We start from the raw sequence: 23,818 nt of genomic DNA, 5'->3' as shown, positions 1-23,818 counted from the left end.
ACAGGCGGAAAGTACAGAATAGGTAATAAGTAAACAGTGATGTTGATCAAATAAGTGACTCTTGAAAAATAGTTATCAAAGGTTAAAAAAAAAAAAAAAAAAAAAAATAACCATAACCGTTGATTATTATGTACAAATATATTCTATAAACAGTGAAAAAAGACGATTTAGTTAGGTTTTTTTTCTAGTCGGAACGAGTTCTTGTATTCTCCGGCATAGTTCTATTTTTAATAGCATCTATACAATTTTCCTAAAAAACGAATTTATAGATGATCAAAAAACAATATTTTTGGGGGTATAAAAGTTTAAAATCTGCCTAAGAAATGAATAGAAATAAATGAAAAATTGAATTTATGTATATTTGGATTAATTACCGACAAGGTATAACAAGTTTTAGGAATACAGTATTTTATTCGTTTTAGCAGCAAGATTATTGTGCAATTTGTCTTCACCAAATTAAACCAAATGGAAATGAAAATGGAAGAAAATCGAAAGTTGATTTTTAAAAGCTTTTTCGAATTACAACCGTTGCTTAATCCTCAAACTCGTCAGTAGCTGCGAACTACAGAAAAGATGAGTGCGAAGGTGTTGCCTTCGTCCAGGAGCGAATTGGACATTTACCTGAAGGGAAATGAATTGAGGACGAAATTTCATGACTTGTTTGATGCATATCACATTTCTCAGGCTGACAATAAGTAAATAACTCAATTGATTAAAAAATGGGTTTAACGCAGGTTAAAGAATGATCTGTTTGTATCTGGTGTTTGTTGAATCTTGATCTTTTATTTTGCTTTAATATCCTCATTAGGCTCATACTTTTTATGACACATCCGTATCAGAGGGGCATCAAGTTTTACCCTCGTCTGTCTGTACCGTGTACTCAGTGTTCTCCCCAGGCCGTTTTAGCGTCGCGGTACCGCGACGCTATATTTCTTCGCGTGACGCTATAATAATTACCGCGACGCTATTATTATTACCGCGACGCTATAATTATTTTCAGGATGTTATTTTTCTCGTTCCTAAATTTTGAACTTTCATCTAATTACCACTTATGATCATAAAGAAAATATATCACTTTTAATTGTAATCCCTTCAAGTCGGACAATAGAGGCAATTTAGAGTGGTTAAATAGGTGTTAATTGCCCTTTGGGTGATAACTGTTTGGATACAAATACCCCAAGCTGTCACTTTGACATGATTAATACCACGTGGTTTGCAATCGGCAAATTTCGACAAGGAAAAAACGTAATCAGAAAATCATAAAAAAATCGAAATATATATGTTTACTAAATGAAATTTCAAAGAAACAAACAATTTTTCTCTTTTAAAATGAGGTTGAGTCTTAGCTTTTTACGACTTTTGATATATATTAGTATTACTTTCTTTCTCTTCCTATTAAATCGAGAGTGAAAATTTTGATTTTGGGCAAAATAAGTTTTGTACTTTCTTTAGAAAGTGATCAAAATTTGCTTGTGCACATGTTTCATCCATTTAATGCATTAAAAACACCATATTCATTCCAAATCTCTTGTCTAACATTGTTTATTTTCGTATTTTTCATTGCTTTCGGCGGCCATTTAATATTTTAGTGTAAACTACTGATTGGAACCGGACCAGATATGACAAAAATCCGCATTTTACAATAATAACTACATAATGCACAAATTGCTCAGTAGACAAAAAACAATGATACATAAAGAGAAAACTAAGCATTGACAGACTACTTGTAGATAACTTTGTTAAAAATATATCATTTTGTAAAAAAAAACAACTGGGACCATGAACCAATATGTTTCAAAGACATGATAAAGAATTTTTTCTATTCAAATTTTTTATTAAGAACCCATGTTTTTTCCTACATACATTGTATTTAGTGCAATTGTATCTATACAGGTTGCACTATAATAAACCATTCATTCATTTAGCTGGGTATAGGTAGGGAAACTGGAACCACACATATATTTTTATTTAGACTAAGAGGAAAAAAATAATTCTGGAACTATAAATGAATATAAAAAACATAAACTGAAATACTGTTATCATGGTTATAGTTTAATTGTATTCTCAGTTATGAATTCAACAATATAAAAACAAAGAATAGGGTGGAATAGAATATTTTATTTACCAAATAAGGGCCTATAGCATACAAACAATATAATACATTTTGTAATAAACAATAATGTATATAACATAAAGGAAATAAAGCGTTGCCACGACACGATAAATTACATTGAAAAAAAATACAATTTATTTTTTTACGCCAAATGTGATGCTATCCAAAATTTCTGGGGAGAACACTGGTACTTATGTCCCAAAATTTGTTTCCTTTTCTAACAAAAGTTCGCCTCAACAAAATGTTTTGAAATTTATACACAATGGTAAAAGCTTATTACCACAAAACATGGATCACATTTGAATTTTGGTAACATCACTTTTACCATGAGACATGATTCTAGAGTTCAGTTCTGGAAATCTCTGAATTCGGTAACATTGTCAACGTATATTTGTTCTGCCTAACAGAAGTTACACTGGAAACTTTGTTATAAATAGTGTCATAATACCTTTTCCTGTTGGAACAAATATTCTATACCATTTATTCCGTTAGGAACATATACTGTAATATTTATTCCTGTGGAAATAATATTCCAGAATATTTCTTCCTTTTGGAACTTATATTATGAAGGAACTTCTATTCCGTGACAACATTAACAAAACAGTTTCCAAATTAATTAACTGAACCATTAACAAAGTTGTTAACTTCAGTGTTTATTTGGTTTTGGCTTTTATAAATAAAAAATGGCATGCTGGGAACAATTTCAGACGGAACTATGGACAAATTTCGAGAATTCCGCCTGGTAAAATTAAAATCTATGCAGGGGTTGATGAAAACGCAAATGTTCCAAAATCCATATAATTTTTATATGTATCTTTTAAAGCAAAAATGAAATAAACACAGAAGTTAAAAAATTTGTTGATAATTTAGTTGATATAGTTGGTAACTGTTACCAAATTCGTGAATGTTGCAAAAATTCATAGATTTCTAGAACTGAGTTATGCCCATTTACAAATGAAAAAAGAGCTAAATTGTTTTCGTACCCATTCTCTTACTCTGATTTGCCTCAAGTAAATGTTATAAACATATACACACTGCTTCTTAACTCAAAACACAGATTACATTGTAAGTACAAAATTGGGAAGCGTCACTTTACCATTATTGAATTATGTCTCGTTATTATTTTATATGCAAGCGGGGGCATCTTTTGTGTCCCATGGACACATTCCCAATTTATTGGTTATAAGATACAAATTTACAGCAAATTCTTTGCTTCTAAAGGATTGTGATAGCTTTTTGGAAATTTGTCCCAAGTGACCCAAGAATCTGTCCTGCTTGAACTGCATATATTATATATTGAAACTAACAATACAGGCAATACAATAAAATTTTATTTACTAATAATCTTCTCATTTACTTTCAATAATTTTTTTTATCAGAAAGAAACAAGAAAAGAAGAAGGCAAAGAAGAGATCAAAATCAAAATCTAAAGAAAAAAAATCTAAGGTAAGTTTCTCAGATGGAACCACTAACTACTGTTCTCACGTGGCAGTTTTACATTACTGTACCAGGTTTTCGGAAGGGTTGAGTGCTCATATACATGTTTAATCCAACCACATTCCTCCTTGTATAGTGTAAGTACATGTGTATATTGCTCAAACAGATGATTTTATTTTAGGTGTAGCTAATACCAAAAATGCAATCTAGAGAAATTATTTGCTTGAATGTAACATTGGGACAAATAAATTATGGTGCAAATGAAATACAAATCCAATTGAGCCTAGTTTGCAAAGTCTTCATATTTCCTCAAACTGTCACAGTTGTTGTAGATTAACAAATTAAGCCTACTACCGGTAACTACTTAATCCTCTGAAAAAATTCAAATAAACATTGTTGCTGAAATAGATTGTCTCACAAAAAATCCAGACTAGTTAACATACATACTGTTGTAGAAGAAGGCTTCTTACACCTCTGTCTTGGGTTTGGCAAGTGTTGACACCCGCCACATGACCAAGGTCTGGAGTTTTTTATTTATTAGTTTGTTTCTGTATGATATAATTGTTTTTCTTTCATTATTTTGTACATAAATATGGCCCTTACCTTTCTCGTTTGAATTGTTTTACAATTGTCATTTCGGGGCCTATTTTAGCTGACTATGCTGTATGGGCTTTGCTCATTGTTGAGGGCCATACAGTTACCTATTGTTGATAATTGTTGTGTCATTTGGTATCAAAATGAGAGTTAGTTAATCATACCACATCTTCTTTTTATATTTGCCTCAAAAAATCAATAGGGGCCTCAGTGGTTGAACGGTCTAAGTAGTTAATTACTACTGTAATCACTAGCCAGTCAACACTGAGGTTGTGAGTTCGAACCCTGCTCAAGCCGGTGCACTCAACTCTAATCTTAATTGACTAGGATTGTCAGTTTTCCTACCAAAGGATGGTGGTTTTTTCCGGGCACTCCAGCTTCCTCCTACATCAAAAACTGGTTGCCACAAAATAGCCTATATGAGGTGTTTAAAAGTGGTGTTAAAACACCAAAAATCAAAATCAAATAAAATATGTTTTAAATTGCAGAGAGATAAAAGCCCAGAAACCTCTGAATCAGCACCACCTACATTAGAGATATGTGGGAACCCTTCAATGTTTACAGTTTACTCAACTGTCAGACAATCCATACTGGAACAATGTATGAAAGAGGCTACACAGATCTACCACCAGAGTCAGTCATTACCATCAGACTCAGAAACAGATGAAGAACGAGAGGAGAAAAGTAGAGAAGGACCGATCAAACTTCCTAAGGTAAACATTGTTATACATGTACTGTAAATAATTATTGTGATTGTTGAGCAGTGGAAAATAATTTGAGATTCATTAATCAGGAAGTAAGGCATACAAATAATCCTATCAAAAAGAGAAAGTATGCCCCTAAAATTGCAAAAGTATTACACTTATGACACTTTTATTTATAAATGGACAGGCTAATATAATCTGGTCAATAGGCTCTTTGCCAATTCCCGTAATTGACCCTGTAATTAGAGATCCCTAATTTGGTTGTCTCCCTTATGACGGACATTATTTTTTATTTACAATGGAGAGCTAGCAGACAGAGCAAATTTACCTGTGCGTAATGTGAGAAATCTTTAAGGTTTTTATACGACCGCAAAAATTTTAATTTTTTGGTCATATATTGCTATCACGTTGGCGTCGTCGTCGTCCGAATACTTTTAGTTTTCGCACTCTAACTTTAGTAAAAGTGAATAGAAATCAATGAAATTTTCACACAAGGTTTATGACCACAAAAGGAAGGTTGGGATTGATTTTGGGAGTTTTGGTCCCAACATTTTAGGAATTAGAGGCCAAAAAGGGCCCAAATAAGCATTTTCTTGGTTTTCGCACTATAACTTTAGTTTAAGTGAATAGAAATCTATGAAATTTAAACACAAGGTTTATGACCATAAAAGGAAGGTTGTGTTTGATTTTGGGAGTTTTGGTCCTAACAGTTTAGGAATAAGGGGCCCAAAGGGTCCAAAATTGAACTTTGTGTGATTTCATCAAAAATTAAATAATTGGGGTTCTTTGATATGCCGAATCTAACTATGTATGTAGATTCTTAATTTTTGGTCCCGTTTTCAAATTGGTCTACATTAAGGTCCAAAGGGTCCAAAATTAAACTTAGTTTGATTTTAACAAAAATTGAATCCTTGGGGTTCTTTGATATGCTGAATTTAAAAATGTACTTAGATTTTTAATTATTGGCCTAGTTTTCAAGTTGGTCCAAATGGGGGTCCAAAATTAAACTTTGTTTGATTTCATCAAAAATTGAATAAATGGGTTCTTTGATATTCCAAATCTAACTGTGTATGTAGATTCTTAATTTTTGGTCCAGTTTTCAAATTGGTCTACATTAAGGTCCAAAGGGTCCAAAATTAAACTAAGTTTGATTTTAACAAAAATTAAATTCTTGGGCTTATTTGATATGCTTTATCTAAATATGTACTTTGATTTTTGATTATGGGCCCAGTTTTCAAGTTGGTCCAAATCAGGATTCCATATCAAGTATTGTGCAATAGCAAGAAATTTTCAATTGCACAGTATTGCACAATAGCAAGAAATATCTAATTGCACAATATTGTGCAATAGCAATTAATTTTAAATTGGAGTTATCTTTCTTTGTATAAAATAGTAGTTGATAATATATGTTGGAAATTTGCCAGACATGACTATGATGTCATTTTCTATTTGTATTTGCCAATAACTTTATGTAAATAACTTCATTGGAAATTTGCCAATATAAAATGTTGCTGATGAAGCTTTTTTTCCTTATCTTATCTAAAATGTTTTTAGATAATGTATGTTGGACATTTGCCAGACATGACTATGATGTCATTTTCTATTTTTATTTGCCAATAACTTTATGTAAATAACTTCATTGGAAATTTGCCAATATCAAATGTTGCTGATGAAGTTTTTTTTTTTATTGTTTTATATAATAAACAATGTATATTCACTTTTACTACCAACCAATCTTTACCATTCAGTGATAACAAGCACTTTATTTTACATTTTAATATTTTATGATGTATTTAAAACAGTAGTTATTGTTGCAAACTCCATTAGAAATTTGAATTGATATCAGTTTTGGAAAAAGGGAAACGGGGATGTAAAAAAAAGGGGGGGGGGGGTTAAATTTTTCTCATTTCAGATTTCATAAATAAAAAGAAAATTTCTTCAAACATTTTTTTGAGAGGATTAATATTCAACAGCATAGTGAATTGCTCAAAGGCAAAAAAAAACTTTTAAGTTCATTAGACCACATTCATTCTGTGTCAGAAACCAATGCTGTGTCAACTATTTAATTTTAGATTTAAAAAGTTTGAAGAAGAAATCTTTAATTGATTTGTAAAATCTTGACATTTGTTTTGTGTAAAAAAAACCCATGTAATGTCAAAAATTTGATCACAATCCAAATTCAGAGCTGTATCACGCTTGAATGTTTTGTCCATACTTGCCCCAACTGTTCAGGGTTCGACCTCTGCGGTCGTATAAAGCTGCGCCCTGCGGAGCACCTGGTTAAATCTTTTAATTAGATTAATTTGTTGTTTAGCTAAATACTTATGACATCAGAAATTATTTTTCAAGAAAAAATTAGTTAAACCGCAGATACATCACTTTCAATTCATCATGCTTTGCATTGGCAAAAGGGAATCTTGTCCAGTATGGAACCAGTCTATGATTGACAAAGGGAAGTAATTTGTTTAAAAAGTGTGTAATAATAGAATCAAATCGGTAATTGGCAAATGGACTATCAAGTGCAGAAATTTCATGCAATGTATCTGTGACTTCAAAACATGTTGAAATTGTCATATGTGACCAATTTTACATTAAGTTTTCAGGAAAATAGATATGAATGTTCTACCATGTTGTATGCATTTTTATTGTTATTGCAAGTGTGTATGAGTATTAAGTATTTTATAAAATTGTCTGTTTCAGATTGTTGGTCTTGGATTGACTGGTGTTTTTGAACTCGTCAAAGATACAAGACAAAAGTATCCGGAGCTTTGTGTAAGAGCTCTGACTGCCTTGCTAGATATGTTACAGGGACAACAGCCTGAGAGCATGAAGTCTGAACCAGCTGATGTGATAGGTACATTTTGTATTTCGAGTCATTTGTTAAATCTACAAAAGTGTTTAATAAATCATTCTTCCAAGTATGCACACATTTTTTCTGCTGGTACACAAAAAAGTATTGCTGAAGGTAAAATTTAGGCCACAACACTGCTGTGTCGAGAAAAATATATCCTGTTGTGAATTTTTAGCTGGTGTGCAAAGGGAGATAACTTCATATTGCTAATTCAAAGATCCCATTGATAAAATTGCAGTTGAGTCAGTCAACCTGTTCTTAAGATGAAAACTTTTTCCCTCTCCTTATTAATTTTATTTCCATGATATATATGTAGCAATCACAAATTCCTTTTTAAGAAATTTGATATATTAGATAGCTTTATGTGTTAGTTTTTAAATGTTTTGTTAACCATATTAAAGCTTTATATTTAAGTTTCAATGAATGCGTATTAGAAAAGAATTTCAAGCAAAGGATTGTATTGTTTCAGAAAACTTCTTCAGTCTGTTGATGGAAATATCGACTGAGCCAGGACCAGACAAAGACTTGTCAGCTTTAGCATGCTCTTCTCTGCTAAGTCTCGTAGTGGCCCTTGGAGACACAGGGAAACTTCTGACAGCTGTAATGGCAATGTTAATGGCCAATGGTTCATTGTCATCACAAGAAATTATGGTATGTAATTTACACTGAAAATAGAGAGGTGAAGATACCAAGAGGATTATCAAATATCGAAAAAGAAACTGACAATGCCATAGCAAAAAAACTCTAAGACAAGCAATAGTATACAAAATACAACATAGAAAACTTAAAACTGAGCAACGCTTGATTATTTCCAAGGTGCTCAAGAAGTGTTAGCAAATCCTGGTCAACATGTGGCACCCAATGTGTCGGTTAGATTGTGTCTTTCAATGGATTATTTATGTACAGCTTCGACAGCCATAGCAAAAAAACTCTAAGACAAGCAATAGTATACAAAATATAACATAGAAAACTTAAAACTGAGCAACACTTGATTATTTCCCAGGTGCTCAAGAAGTGTTAGCAAATCCTGGTCAACATGTGGCACCCAATGTGTCGGTTAGATTGTGTCTTTCAAAGGATTATTTATGTACAGCTTCGACAGGACAGTCAACTTTTTACCTTTCAAGTATAATTTGTGAGGTTTTAAATTCAAATTGACATTAAGACACTATGGTAATGTATCAATGATATTTTTCCACTATAGACTTCTTGTTAAGTACCAAGCTGTTCAGAACATATAAGCCAATATGATATCAATGCAGGTATAAATTACCTTTTTGAAGTTTACTGTGTAGGTTTATTCCTAAAAAAAAATAATTCTACCACTGTTGATAACAATATTTCTGCACTCAAAAAACTTAAATTAAAATAAAATAATATTAAACTGAAATGTAGTTCTTATTAGCAATATTATATTTAGAACATTTTAAGAGCTACCTATAATAAAATGATTTTGAATAAGATAGAAAAAGATTCAACAACTTTTTCCACAAGGAACTTCTCTAAAAGGTAGAAAATCAAAGTTTTTAGAATTGTTATTTTTATTTTTAGGTACCAGGCATATTGACAGGACTACAGAAGAGTGTGCAGGCTGTTTTACTGGGGAAATCTATACTTCCTGATTGGTTACACCAGGGGATCAAAGTGGGGGCAGAAATAAATAGATTTATAGTAGAAGATCTTCCAGAAATAGCAGGTATTACATCTAGGAATTAAAATGGGGGCATAAATATATAGATCTATTACAGAAGATTTTCCAGAAATATCAGGTATAAGTACATTAACTTATACAACCCAACAACTTGATCTGTCATGGAATAAAATTTACTTTATAATATAAGTTCCAAATGAAAAACAAGTAGTTGTTATTCATGATGGATAAATGTTTGGAGGAACTTTTGATATGAGGAACACAGAAAAGTTTTAAGGTCAACTTGATAGTGACAATTTGTTGACCATATTAGATCAAAAGTAAAACAATCAGAATGTTATAGATACTTTTCACTTTTATTTTATTTTCTAAAAGTGAGAAGGACACTGTTAAGGATTTGAATTTGACACACATGTAATAATATTAGATGTTTTTTGGGTTTATTGTGTTAGGTCACTGTCTCATTAATGTACACTCCACTAAGTTTGTATACATATTTTCATTGTTATTTTAGCAGATTCTACACAGAACTGTGCCATAGCTAGTGATGGAGAATATTTATACCTACTAAACAAAGAGGGGATATTTAAAGTAGGGTCTGGTTACAAAGGAACAATTAAGGTATGCAAATTACACTCAAGAATGTCTTTTTTAATGGGATTTGGTCCACTTTTTGTATAAAGATAGCGGTTTATTTTCTAGAGGAAAAATTGAGTAATTAGTATTACTCTTTACACATTATTTTGGCAAACATTTGAAAAAAAAGGCTTCATCTATAATGAATTTAGCTGTTTCCTATTTAAAATGGCTATGAAAGCACAAGCCCAACAGAAAAGTGAAGACTATTAACATGATGGCTGTTCCATTTCAATGGATGTTGGTGGTTGAAAATACAGAATTTGCAGTATATGACATATTTCTATTTCAGAGTCATGTTTACCAATACAGTAAAGATTTTCCAAACAGTGCTAATTCATGGTTGACATGTGCTGGTGTAAGTAAAGAGTATTCAAATTTATAAGTGTTTTTTTCTCTTCTAAATCAGTTATGAACTGAATATGATGTGGGTAATAGGTCAATGAGTTAAAGTGCTCAAAGTAAGCTCTAGAAAGATTCACTTGATTTTTTTACAAAAGAAAAATGTTAACCAACTGCGATTTTCATGATTAAAAAAAATGTCAATTTGAATAATTATGAACATGTAAAATGCACGTTCCTAATATAGATACACAAAGAAAGGTTAAAAATCATGAAAATAAAATCTCAAAGAACTCAGCAAAGGTCTAAACAGAGGAAAAGAATTCTGCAGGATAAGACAGATAAAGCAAAAGGATTCAAAATGCACATTTGAAATAGTATAACCATATTCTATAGGAGAAGGTATAAACCTGTTGAAATATATTTTTAAGATATGAAAGAAGATTTTATTATTATTTTAGCAGGGTTTTAATAACTTTTCATCATCATATACTGTTAAAAAGCAAACTACAAATTTGAACAGGACATTGCAATGTTATTTATACAGAAATTGATTTACTTTCATTTCAGGATCAGCTGTTTTGTAGAACAGATGACAACACACATCCTTGTCTTGCTGTTGTTGACAGTAAAACATTTGAACTGAAAGATTCATTTCACTTGGATGGTTAGATATATGCATATATTTTAGAATTGTTTATGAAAAGGCAGAGAAATTCAATAGATAAACATTGAAATAGAAAGAAATAGTTATTTTTTCTGAAGGTCTTCATTCAATTTAAACACTTTCAAGTATATAAAATGCATGGTAAAAAACTCTAAAAAAAAAAATCTTGTTCGATGAAGAAATTATCATTTTATCCTTCACTGTAGACTGTTTGATCCAACATGTTTTTTTTTATACGACCGCAAAATTTTTTTTGCGTTTGTATAATAGTGTGATGTCGTCGTCCAAATTCAGAGCTGTATCAAGCTTGAATATTTTGTCCATACTTGCCTCAACTAGTCAGGGTTTTGACCTCTGCAGTGGTATAAAGCTGCGCTCTGCGGAGCACCTGGTTGTACATGTAAGTCAGAAGACACACCATTTTACCGTTTGTGAAGGTTGTTCAATATGACTGATCTTAAATTTATATTTACAATTTTCAGTTTAAAAACTACCATAGATCCTTAGGAAATTCATAAGACAACTTTCAATTTTTGAAAAATAGAAAATTTTCCAATCTTACATTATTTTGGGAATCAAAATTTTCCTATATTATATATAACATGCAGTTGTTACAGAATAGACAGAATGAATCAGCAGCATGTCTTGTTAGAAGAAACTGATTAAAAATATTTTTCAGGGGCACGAAAAATATTTAATTAATAAATTATAGAATAATGCAAAACCTAAAGAAGCCAGGGATATATAGAAAAGGAGCAAAGATCAAGTTCTTATTTTTATCTGTTGAAAAAAAAGAAAGAAAGACTATTAAACATTACAAACTGTAAAAGACATTCACATATATCAAAAAAAAAAATTAACAATATTTAAAATTAATACCATTTTTTCTCCCTAGGTAAAGGTCATGGTCCTTGTGCCTTGTTCAGTGATGGAGATTACATAGGTCAGATAGCTTCAGCTAAAGATGTAAGTTTGTATTTACACTTCTCTAATAAGAAGATTACAAAAAAGCGATAATAGAAATACCACAAAATACAGGATAGTACAACACACCACTTTCACCACCAACAACTCCTCAAAATAAATAATTAATACATACAAACAACACATGGATTGTTTTTATACAATCCTTTCCCCAAGAGCATCAAATAAGTAAGTAATTAAAAAAAAAGAGGAAACTATTTTCAATTCTATAAAAAAAAATCATAGAATTCAAAATACCACTAAAAGGCTTGTATTGTCCACGGTTTTATTCTCCAAAATTGGCCCTGCCAGCAGGGGTGTGAACTATAGATTACAATAAGCAAGAAATAAGAGCCAAAAATCAAATTTCCAGACTTTTGTTATTGATATTGTAGATGGTGCTCTTATCATTTTTCAAACTAATATTTATACCTAATCCATATTCATAAGTTATTATTATTCAATATCAAATTAATATTGATAAATTTAAAAAATTTCATGTGAAACTGCCTTGAATAAAAGTCATAACATTTAGTATAACCTTTCAATTTTTACATCTCACATACTTAATTCATGAATGAAAACACAGAACATTTAGTAACAAATATTTGCTTTTCCCACAGGATAGTTTTGTAGTAAGATTGTATAATCCATCAGTTTCTCCAATGTCAGTAGTAAGTGAGTTACCGCTCAAATTGACCAGGAAATGTATGGATGTTTTTGGTTCAGCTCAATATGACCCTGAAACAGAGAAAAGATCAATCAGTAAGTTTATTTATTATACTATGTGAAATTGTCATTTAAAGGGCACTAGCTGTCAAATTCATGGTCACCGATTTGACTCAAATTCTCATATTTGATTTATAACAATGTAAAACATTTATCCAAACTATCAAAAGTCTAAAATAAACAGTTTACAGAGCATGGGGTAGATAATATATAGGTTCTTTCGTGTGTATTTTAGTCCAGACGCCATCTAATTAACTATCGATTTGACATCAGATGACCATATAAGCGATGTAAACATAAATAAAGATATGAAGAGATTAAACCAACACGTGCAATTGGATTTTTATAGGTCTGTTTGATTTTATTTTATAGATTAAAAATAGATATTTCTCATTGTTTTAACCGTATAAGAATGATTTTGTGTGCATCGAATTAGTAAGCAAATGATTTACCGTAGTTTCACTTTCATTGTTGACATTCTTTTTCTTTAAATAACCAGTACACTTACAATGTATGCGTTGTCAATTTCTAGCTAGGGGTTAAATTGAAATTCACATGAATACAGATTTAAAGAGGTCGACTCATTCACTTGCAAGTGAATAACTAATTATCAATGTTTCTTAGCGTAATTTGACAAAATTGAACCTTTTTGGCTGCAAAAAGCGAATTGTTATTTCACTATTTCACTTTCATTATTGATTGAACAGAAAAAAATCAAACTTTAGATTTTTTATATATCTCGTAGCTAGTGCCTCTTTAAAGACTGCTTCATTCTTTAGGGAAAAAAGGCATGCTTTTTACAATAGACTGAAAAAAAAGTTCTTTTCAATTTGTTAGCTGTCCTTTTTTGAGAGATGACAAAATGTATTCCTAAATTAAACCATCATCAGTTTAACTCCCTTTGTTCTCTGAATAGTATGTGCATGTCTTAAAGAATGTTATTACTCTGTTACTTTGAAAAACTTATCTCCCCTTAATCCCAAATATAGAAGTAATGATTATGTCAAAGAATCCTAAATTTACAGGACTTACATATACATTTAGTTTAAACAGTATTTATTAATGAAAAATTACAAGATATATATTACAATGTTACATAAAGTTCAAATATGGAATTCGGAAACAAGTTTGGAAAAACTTTTATAAATCTGTCTCCCTCATTTACGTTTTGATTTTTTCAGATACAGGTTTTGATGAAGATTCTGTGTTTATTGTATCAGGAAAAGAATTCGCCTTGGTCAGAACATCTGGAAACAAGGTATATGAACTGATTTGATATTGAAATGCATTTTACAGGTGCAATAAAATGATTTAAGTGAGAAAATAACAGCATGATTTATGAAAAAGTAATGCTTTTTTAATTTTAGAAAATTTAAGGTTTATTATTACAATGATAAATTGGTTAACAGATAACAGATCTATTTTATGGAGCTCAGTTGAAGAAAATGTAGAAACTAATCTTTACAAATCAGAAACAGGACAAACGACTTTTAATGAAAAATGTTTACCATAATTGAGTATTGAAGCTTTTCTTAAAGACCAAAGAGGGGTAAGATACCAGAGGGACAGTCAAACAAGTACCAATATGACATTCTTGAAAATTTGTAAATTTATGTAGATTTTGATAAATGTCATTCTTATAATGCTATTAAATGTATGATGAATCAATATTTTAGGTACTATACACAGGAAGATCTCAAGCTTTAGGAATCAAGCAGGGAGGACCTTCCCAAGGGAAATGGGGAGAACTTCCTATTACCAAGTCACCAAAGATTGTACAGATTTCTACTGGTCATGAGGGTCAACACGCATTATTAGTGTCAGAAGATGGCAGTTTGTTCTTTGTTGGTACTCCTAAAAGAGGAGAAGATGGAGATGCTAGCTCTTGTAAGGCATTGGAAAAATATTTATTATTTAGTTAAATGTTTCGATATTTATGATTTTAATGCAACTGATAATTCATCTTTTTTGTTTGATATCAATTTTTGTGGTGGTGTCATTATTATTTCTAGTGTATCTCATTTCATCTTTTAAGGATGTTTGCTTGTCAAGTTTTGAAATTTTTGTCAGATTTTCTGAATCCTCTGGTTTAATCCATCTGAAACATTTTTGCTCATTGACCCCCATTTTTCTTTTTATTAATCTTTTACATAAATCTTTTACATGTATAATTATAAGCCATCTGTAACAGTCTTATAAAATCTTTGTTATTTTATAATAGTTTTTGAGAACTTAAACTTGTCAATGATAAAGCTATGAAAAATCAAGAGAGAACATTTTCCTGCATAAAGTTCAAAGGCTAATATCTCAAAAACAAGCACATAGACCTATATTTTACTTTGCTCTTTTGGTTCCTTTATTAAACCCCTATCAATATATACTTGTGTTATAAACAGGTTGTTATTTTGAAACTGAGTAGCTAACTTCCTTAATTATTTTCTTCTATTAAAAGAACAATAAAATGTATTTAGTCAAGTATTTGAATTTTGAAAAATTAAGGAAACAAAATAGGAATTTTCCTACTAGTAGATAAAAAAGAAACATTCATAATACATACGTGTTTCTCGTTTCTCGTTTTGTTTATATAGATTAGACCGTTGGTTTTCCCTTTGGAATGGTTTTACACTAGTAATTTTGGGGCCCTTTATAGCTTGTTGTTCGGTGTGAGCCAAGGCTCCGTGTTGAAGGCCGTACTTTAACCTATAATGGTTTACTTTTTAAATTGTTATTTGTATGGAGAGTTGTCTCATTGGCACTCACACCACATCTTCCTATATCTATATTCAGTTCTGATTTATTTACATTCATTAAACTATCGCTGTTATCTTTTTACAGCTAAGGCTAGGAGACAACCTAAAGCTGTTAAACCAAAGAAGATAATCCGGATGGAGTCCATGTCAAAGCATGTGGTATATACAGCATGTAATAATGGGAGTAGTGGTATATTGACCAAAGAAGGAGAAGTCTATATTTTTGGAAAAGATACAACACATTGCGACCATGCCACAGGTAATTTTGAGGACATAATTTATTTACAAGGGGAGGAATATTGTACATTGTAAAATACAAACATGCATTTATGTTTTATGTGTAGGTCTTTAACCTATTCCTTCAAACAAAAATCTCCTCAAAACAAAATATATATATTAAAAACAAAAGTGAACCAACGCCTGTTTAAGCTGTAGGTCAGTAGAGTCTCTATAGTGGTTACCTCGGATATGCAGGGTCGTTATGATAAAGAACATAAAATATAAGACTCTCTACAAAATATAAATATAAAAAAAATGCCTTATAACATTGATCATGAGTTATCACATAATCTAATTATTCATTGTTTATTTCATTTGTACAATAATCATTGTGATTGCTGAAATTACTTTATTAAAACTAAACAATTTGAGAAAACTAACCTTGCAAAATTGAACCATTAGTAAATATAACTATGTAACTGTTACCTTATATATGGAATAGAAAAAACTGGAAGGAATTAAATATTAATATGTTTTACCTTTCAAAATGTTTTGATATGAATGTGCATTTAAACAAATGGAATACATTTGGTTAAGATTTATTTAAGTCTTTTATTTTTCAATTTTCTTTCAATCAAAGATAATGACTTTATATAAATATTTATTAAAGGTCAAGTAACAGATTTGAAAGACACAGTAGCTACACAAATAGCTTTAGGAAAGGCCCATGCAGTAGTACTGACAGATAGAGGACAGGTGTATACATTTGGTATCAACAATAAAGGCCAGTGTGGTAGAGACTTCTTACCAGGAGGAGCTGTTAAAGAAGGTAAATCTAACAACAATCATCGGTAAATTGCTATTATACCCAATTCCAAAGGTTTTGGCTATACTGGTTTATTTCGGTCCACCTTTTCTTCATCACCCTGTCTTTAACACATTTCTGTTGCATATTTCTAACCAACTCCCAAGTCATAGATATTTACCTGTGTCACCAAAGACAGAAGCAGGTCTAGTTATTTCTTGACTCTATTTGTTGGTCTCCATGGAAGTTATATTTTAAAAATAATAATTAGCAAGAACAATACATTTTTAGTGGTTTCAAATTCACACTTATAATCTCAATGTTTATATTCAGGAAAATGAAATAAAATATTTAATATTTGAAACAAAATACACAAACAGAAATATTACACTTATTGCACACTACATATATAAATGTATAAATGAATGATCAAAGCCATGTTAATTAACTTTCTACTCCTTGGTATCAAATGCCACTAAAGGTTATAATTGTCCTTGGTTTTATTGCAAAGCCTGAGTACCATGTAAAAAACACAATCTTCCAAAGTAAAAAAAAACCTGACGATCCATGTCAGGGGCCATTTTAAAAAGGGGGGGGGGGGGGGTCCCAACCCAGGATAAAAAGGGGGGGGGGGGGTTCCAACTATATGTCCTCATTCAAATGTTTTGATCGGCCAAAAAAAGGAGGGTTCCAACCCCCGGAACCCCCCCTCTGGATCCGCCACTGCATGTCCATTAAAGATTGGAGTTAGAATACGACACCATCCAAGCAATGTTGAAATTCACAATCTTAGAATGACAGGCTTATGATCACTGTAGATAAACTAATTAATTATATATGAATTGACAAATAAAAAATTTATATTTTGTAGCTAATAATGTAACCATGGCAGAGGAAGAAGAAGAAACAGAGGTAGAAGATGGCATATGTCCTGATGGTATGTAAATATAAAAAAAAAAACGTTTCATTTTCAGGAATTGAAAAAAATAAGTGATATTATAATGTTTAGGAAACCTTTATCAAACATACTTTAGACCAACAATTTAGAAGGTCAAACATATAACATGGCTGATTGCTTCAAAAGCCAAATTGACCTTAATAGAAGTAATATATGATAGCATTATTGCACCAATATTTGTGAATTTTCTTTTTTTTGGGTCAAATTTGCTACCTCATTGGACTATAACAGTTGTTCTTATTGCAATCAAAGTGGAAGAATCGTTTTCTCTAATAATTTAATAGAAAGGTCAATGATCCGAATTAATATGGTGGAAAAAAATAAGAGACAAATTTTATCAATGTGTGGTTTATAAATTTACCATAGTTGTTCAATGTTCTCCCCAGATATTTCGTTTAGCATCCTGGTAAACAGTGAAAATTGAAATACCATCTTGTTTCTAAAAATTTTAGCATCACATCCATAATATAATCTATAGGAAAACCACTTCAGATAGCCTCACATTTAAGATTATAGCATCACATTACCGTGATGCTAAAAGGCCCTCGGAAGACTCTTGTTGTTAGAACAGGTTTAAATGCATTCAGAATTATAGAAACTGTTTATGCAATTGTCTTCTTTTTTAGGTAAACATAAATGGAAGAGGGACCAGTGCATGGTGTGTACTGTATGTGGAGAGTGTACTGGTTACAGTCTGAACTGCTGCAACAGTGGAGATAAGGAAAGACAATCTGCAATGTAAGTACCAGTGCACTTAAGAATACAAAATATCACTTAGTTTGTGGACATCATCAGTTTTTATGACCAATTAAGATTTTGGATAAGTAGTGAGGATTAATTGAATAAACTTTTGTATAAAATTCTGTATAACTCTTTGTTATATAACTTTTGTTCAAGAAAGAATCTTTCATTTATGTGTATGACACTCCAATCAAATATAAGCTGACTATCACTTATTGTCTCTTGACTTTCAACAATCTTGAAACAGCAGATTAGATTTAGAACTGTCTTACACATGTTAAATATAGACAAGATATATGTCTAATATTAATTTAGTATTGATTATAATCCATTTGATACCATATTCCTTGGATTTCATTGGTAAAAGTGAACCACAAAGCTAAATGATCATAGAAGTACAAATTTTCTTTAGACTTAATCACAGACTTTAACAAAACCACAAATTCAAGTGTCGGCAAAGATATAATTATTTCTATCAATCCACAAATTCAAAAATTGATACATATGAAATTGAATGAAACTACAGTATTATTTGTTTGATACCAATTTTCGTTCATCAAAATAATACATTTATGTAGGCTTGTATGCAGATTTCGACAAAACCATGAAATTAGATATCCACAAACATCTTAGTTTTCCTAAATCAAAGAAAATTGGTACCCAGGAAAACAAATGAATCCACAGTATTGTGTTACTATTATTATACACATAAACTTAGTTAGAACTATTAAAAAAAAAGTATTACTATTTGTAATGACCATTACACAAATTAATGTTTCAGGCTTTGTGGGTGTGGTGCCGGTGAATCAGGGTGTTCAGAATGTGGTATCTGTAGAACCTGTGCAGGAGAACAGGTGCTAGAAATGGAGGATCATGGGAAACAACTAGAATTGTTGGCTCGTCATAAAGATTATCTACCTTTCGATGTAGAACAGTTACTTGGTGGAAATGAAAAACGTAAGGGTTTTATAGGTAATTGATATAAGTCTTAGATGTAGAAAGGGGGAAATAATCATCTTTATATTGTTATTATAACTTAGCAAAAACTTACAGTTTTTTTTTTTACATTATTCTTGATTTGTTAGTTTTGGGATAAACAATGTGTGTGTTTTGGCAAACCTCAGCTATTTATAGGTTAAAAAATCTGCTTTAATTCTCAGGTTAGGCCATTATGATAACACATGAAAAGATGACCATGCTATTATCAACTGTATAATTTTGTTTTTGACAAAGTTTGTATAAATGCAATTTAGATTGAATTCATTCCAGTAAACTTTTCTATAGTTTGTTAATCTTTAAATGGGTATAGATTTTGGATCTTTAGTCATGTAATTTGATGTAATGTAGATTTGATCATGCATTGTATGGTCCTTTTCTTGACTAATTGTTTTATGATTTTCTTGACATACAGTGAACCATGTACCAGATCTGCCAGACAGTCCTTTGGCTCAGTTCTTTAAACGACTCCTTTCGAAAAAAGAACCCAAGAAGAAAGATGCTGCCAAAAATCAACCTAAAGGTAACCTATCTAATATGATTATTAGTATCACATGTGAATCAGGTAAAAAAATAACCAGTACATTTCGAAAGAGTTATGAGCTTTAGACTTTTTTATGCCCCACCTACGATAGTAGAGGGGCATTATGTTTTCTTGTCTGTGCGTCAATTCGTTCGTCCGTTTGTTGTGCGTCTGTCCTGCTTCAAGTTAAAGTTTTGGTTAAAGTTTTTGGTGAAGGTAGTTTTTGATGAAGTTGAAGTCCAATCAACTTGAAACTTATTACACATGTTCCCAATGATATTATCTTTCTAATTTTAATGTCAAATAATAGAGTTTTTACCCTAATTCCATAGTCCACTGAACATAGAAAATGAGGGTGTGATTGGGGCATCCATGTACTGGGGACATTTTCTTATTACAGACTGTTTTATCACCAATTTTTGCTTTTGCAGATCATGATTCATAGCATATTCAATAAATTGTCTGTGGATAGATTTAAAAGTTATTTACAACTGGTTAGGCAATAGTACACATTAGAATAAATAAATTTTGTGTTTTTACTGTCTTCTGATTGGTTAAAATTATTAGTTTTATTTTCAATGTTGTCAATTTTGATGGCGACACGCCCACTTTGACGTTGTGTATTCATACGCCAACATGTGTGTACGTTGTTATTGTTAATATAAATAATATAAAAAGTTCTTTGAGCCTTAGTTTTGATAGAAATTTATTTATAATGAATGGCAATAATTTATTTTGATTTTATTGAACCATAAAACTAATTTTTAACTCTTCACATTTTACATAATCCGCTTCGCGGATTATTCAATGTGAAGAGTCAAAAATTAGTTTTATGGTTCAATAAATTCAAAATAGATAATAGCCATTCATTAAATAAACAGTAATTTTTATTTAAATTTTTTACTTTGATATGTATAAAAATAAGGAGATATGATGTGATTTCCAATGAAACAACTATTCACCAGAGTTAAAATGAAGTGGTAGTATCAAACAACTATAGGCCACTGTATGGCCTTTAACAATGAGAAAAAAAACCAATACTGTATAGTCTGCTATAAAAGTTTGAAATAAGCTAGAATAAGAAAACATAATTGATGGCTGTTAGTTCACTTCTAGGTGTCATTTCTATTATTTGTATCTTTTAGTTTGAAGTCTTATTGACACATATCCATGGCTACTTGTATCCATATAACAATGTTTAAATTTTATCTATAGCAGCTGAACCACAAGGAAATGACCCTGAAGGGGACTATAACAAAGTTGTCAGTCTGCCTCCACAAGAAATCTGTATTGGTACAGGGGAGATTACTGTTACACAGATATCATGTGGACAACATCATACAGGTATTCTTACAATGTCCTTTTCTTTTTCCTTGATCCATGGATAATTAAAACATATCTGCATTTGTAATAAGCTGTAATCATTTACATTTTTCAATATATTTACATGTACTCAGTAATCCTGCTTTTTGAACATACATTACAAGTAATCCTAATAATTTCGAGTTGAGAGGTTAGATTTTACATTTATATTTGTGAATATCAGTGGCTCTGAACAAAAATGTCATTTTCGTTTATTATGATTACTGTTAATTCATTGAGAAGGTTCTGGGCACACTCAATAAATTTTCTTTTTTTTGTTGAAATAAATTGAAAAATCTTTCTATCACAGACATAGCATTTTTGTCGAGCCTTCGACTTATGTTAAAAAAGCGAGACTAAGCAATCCTACATTACTTCGTCGGCAGCGGCGGCGTCCACAAATATTCACTTTGTGGTTAAAGTTTTTAAAATTTTAATAACTTTCTTAAACTATCCTGGATTTCTACTAAACTTGAACAGAAGCTTGTTTATGATCATAAGATAGTATCCAGATGTACATTTTGTAAAAATAAAATTCCATTTTTTCTGTTTTTTACTTTTAATGGACTTAGTTTTTCTGCCAGGAAATATTTTAAAATTATAATAACTTTCTTAAACTATCCTTGGTTAGTACCAAACTTGGGATAGTTTAAGACAGAAGCTTGTTTATAATCATAAGATAGTATCCAGAAGTAATCTGTGGAACCCTTACACATTTTTGTTATTTATTTACAGTTGCACTGTTACAGAATGGAGAGGTTTATGTGTTTGGTAATAATAACCATGGTCAGCTTGGACAAGGAGATACAACTATTAGGTACATTAAATGCTACATATAAGGAAAATAATACCATATGACTGAATGTAGAAAAAAAATGATTCAAGATATAGAAAAACGCAAAGGCACTTATATATCAACATTATAAGGGCATGTCTCTGTTAAAAAAAAAATACATGATTTAATGATTTTTATTTGTTTGGCAAAGATGTTTGCAGTTTATTGCCTTTGAGTCTTGGATCTCTTTTTAACATATTTATGTGTTATTAGACATAACTGTAATTTGCATTTGATGGAAAGAACTATATGCTTGCAATATTTAAATTACTTAAATGGTGACCTTGAAATATTTAATCTTTAATAATTTGTTATGTTGGGAATTATTACAATATAACGCTAGCAAATATAAAAAAAATACCATTTCCTAACACAATCCTGAAATAGATAAAGAAAATACTTGCTTGTGATCAATTGAAAGCTTGTAATGTATGAATGTTTGAGCAGTTGCAAAATTGACAATTTTATATTAGTTAATTTCATCAATCAGTGTCTACATTACTCAAATATTGATAATAGTGTACTGTATATTTGTAAATACATGAAACACAAAGAAAAATTGACACAATTTAGTATCATTTGTTATATTTGACAGAGGGGCACCAGTTAAGGTAGAGCTACCTATGGGAGCGACACAAGTAGCAGCAGGAGCACAGCATACAGTTGCTCTTTTGTCCAATGGTCAAGTCTATACATTTGGTAACCATAAGGTATGTATGGATTAGTTCAAATACTTGAAAAGAAGATTTAAAGAATAAATTTTGTATTGTAAGATTGAAGTCCTAATTTCAAATACTTTTCTGTAGATATATTTGGCATGATTGATAGACTACTGAAAAATCTTTGAAAAAAATGATGATATTTTATACTGTCACTACATATGTAATAGGATTTTTTCTTCAGAATTTTCAGATCATATGAATTTTAATATTAACCAAGATGTTAGATACATGACAGTCATGACATTCCTCTTTCATCATTATGAATGTAATACGTTTTCTATTTTAGTCAGGAGCATTAGGAAGAATAGGTCATGATGAAGCCGGAGGGGTTAAGAATAAAAAAACGTCATGGTATGCATTACCAGGCCCCATACCAGGCATTGGTAAGTCTTGATTTTATTACCAGAAAATCATCACATGTGGCAAGGGCAAGGCCCCTTATTTGGCATTTTTATTTGATAACCTAATTGACTAAAAAAAGGCAAGATGAAAAGATGAAGGAACTGAATAAAAATAAAAAAGACACGACTCAAAGAGTTTATTTTGTACAAATGGCAATCAAACCTTTACAAATTTGTATTTTGCTATAATTGAAAGTTTGTCAATCAGATATAACTACAGAGGCCCAAAAGACAACTTTTGAATGACTTAAAGTTCTATTAAAGGGAAACTTCGCAAAAAAATCAAAAATTGATATTATGTCCATTCTGTATAAAAATGCTCAAATTTATAGATATTAAAGTTTTATTCCGCTAAATAAGAAATCATCATCGATTTTAAATTTTGAGTATCAGTTCTCTACTCTCCGCCATCTTGTCATCTTCTCCGATGAAAAATCCCGATATGTCAATAAACCACAAAGGAACAAAACTACAGTAAACGATGTAGTCGTAATTGCGTGTCGATATCTTGTCAATCGTACGGTTGGTTTATCTGACTGACTAACTTGATACGGAAAATGGTCTTGTATTTTTAAATAACCATATAGTCTGTTATTTTTAAACTGATAATATTGTAATTAGTTAAAAAGTCAAAGTTCAAATCATAAAATGATAAATAAGTGTTCCGTGGAAATTGTTTTCGAAAATCTAATTCGTTCATAATTCTTTCAAGTAATAAACTTTATTTAAATAAATTTGGATCTTCCCTTATCTGATCACCAGCATGGCTAAAGGTATTACTTCCAAAGGTATTGGAAGGGGTGTAAGGTGACACGTCCA

General features: G+C 30.9%; 1 protein-coding gene across 8 annotated transcripts in view; it reads left to right on the top strand.

Annotated features, from left to right (window-relative positions):
• The first annotated feature begins 457 nt into the window (after positions 1–457).
• The window catches only part of LOC143041899 (E3 ubiquitin-protein ligase MYCBP2-like), a 115,604-nt gene continuing 92,243 nt past the window's right edge, over positions 458–23,818 (top strand). For 4 of the 8 annotated variants that reach the window (XM_076214039.1, XM_076214037.1, XM_076214035.1 and 1 more), the window contains exons 1-23: positions 458–695; positions 3,493–3,559; positions 4,633–4,857; positions 7,549–7,702; positions 8,169–8,350; positions 9,251–9,395; positions 9,865–9,971; positions 10,279–10,344; positions 10,899–10,995; positions 11,891–11,961; positions 12,582–12,723; positions 13,869–13,945; positions 14,364–14,574; positions 15,523–15,696; positions 16,327–16,485; positions 17,333–17,398; positions 18,046–18,157; positions 18,942–19,132; positions 19,572–19,679; positions 20,895–21,023; positions 21,777–21,858; positions 22,472–22,586; positions 22,885–22,981. In XM_076214039.1, the coding sequence (XP_076070154.1) occupies positions 574–695; positions 3,493–3,559; positions 4,633–4,857; positions 7,549–7,702; positions 8,169–8,350; positions 9,251–9,395; positions 9,865–9,971; positions 10,279–10,344; positions 10,899–10,995; positions 11,891–11,961; positions 12,582–12,723; positions 13,869–13,945; positions 14,364–14,574; positions 15,523–15,696; positions 16,327–16,485; positions 17,333–17,398; positions 18,046–18,157; positions 18,942–19,132; positions 19,572–19,679; positions 20,895–21,023; positions 21,777–21,858; positions 22,472–22,586; positions 22,885–22,981 (2,899 nt within the window). In that variant the 5' untranslated portion in view covers positions 458–573. The remainder of the gene's footprint in view (positions 696–3,492; positions 3,560–4,632; positions 4,858–7,548; positions 7,703–8,168; positions 8,351–9,250; positions 9,396–9,864; positions 9,972–10,278; positions 10,345–10,898; positions 10,996–11,890; positions 11,962–12,581; positions 12,724–13,868; positions 13,946–14,363; positions 14,575–15,522; positions 15,697–16,326; positions 16,486–17,332; positions 17,399–18,045; positions 18,158–18,941; positions 19,133–19,571; positions 19,680–20,894; positions 21,024–21,776; positions 21,859–22,471; positions 22,587–22,884; positions 22,982–23,818) is intronic. The other 4 variants (XM_076214033.1, XM_076214038.1, XM_076214036.1 and 1 more) reach the window with 4 other exon arrangements.

This window comes from Mytilus galloprovincialis, chromosome 8 (genome assembly GCF_965363235.1).
Source record: "Mytilus galloprovincialis chromosome 8, xbMytGall1.hap1.1, whole genome shotgun sequence".
Classification (NCBI taxonomy): domain Eukaryota; kingdom Metazoa; phylum Mollusca; class Bivalvia; order Mytilida; family Mytilidae; genus Mytilus; species Mytilus galloprovincialis.
Note: the sequence above shows the minus strand (reverse complement) of the source record. Positions and strands in the feature narration are given on the sequence as shown.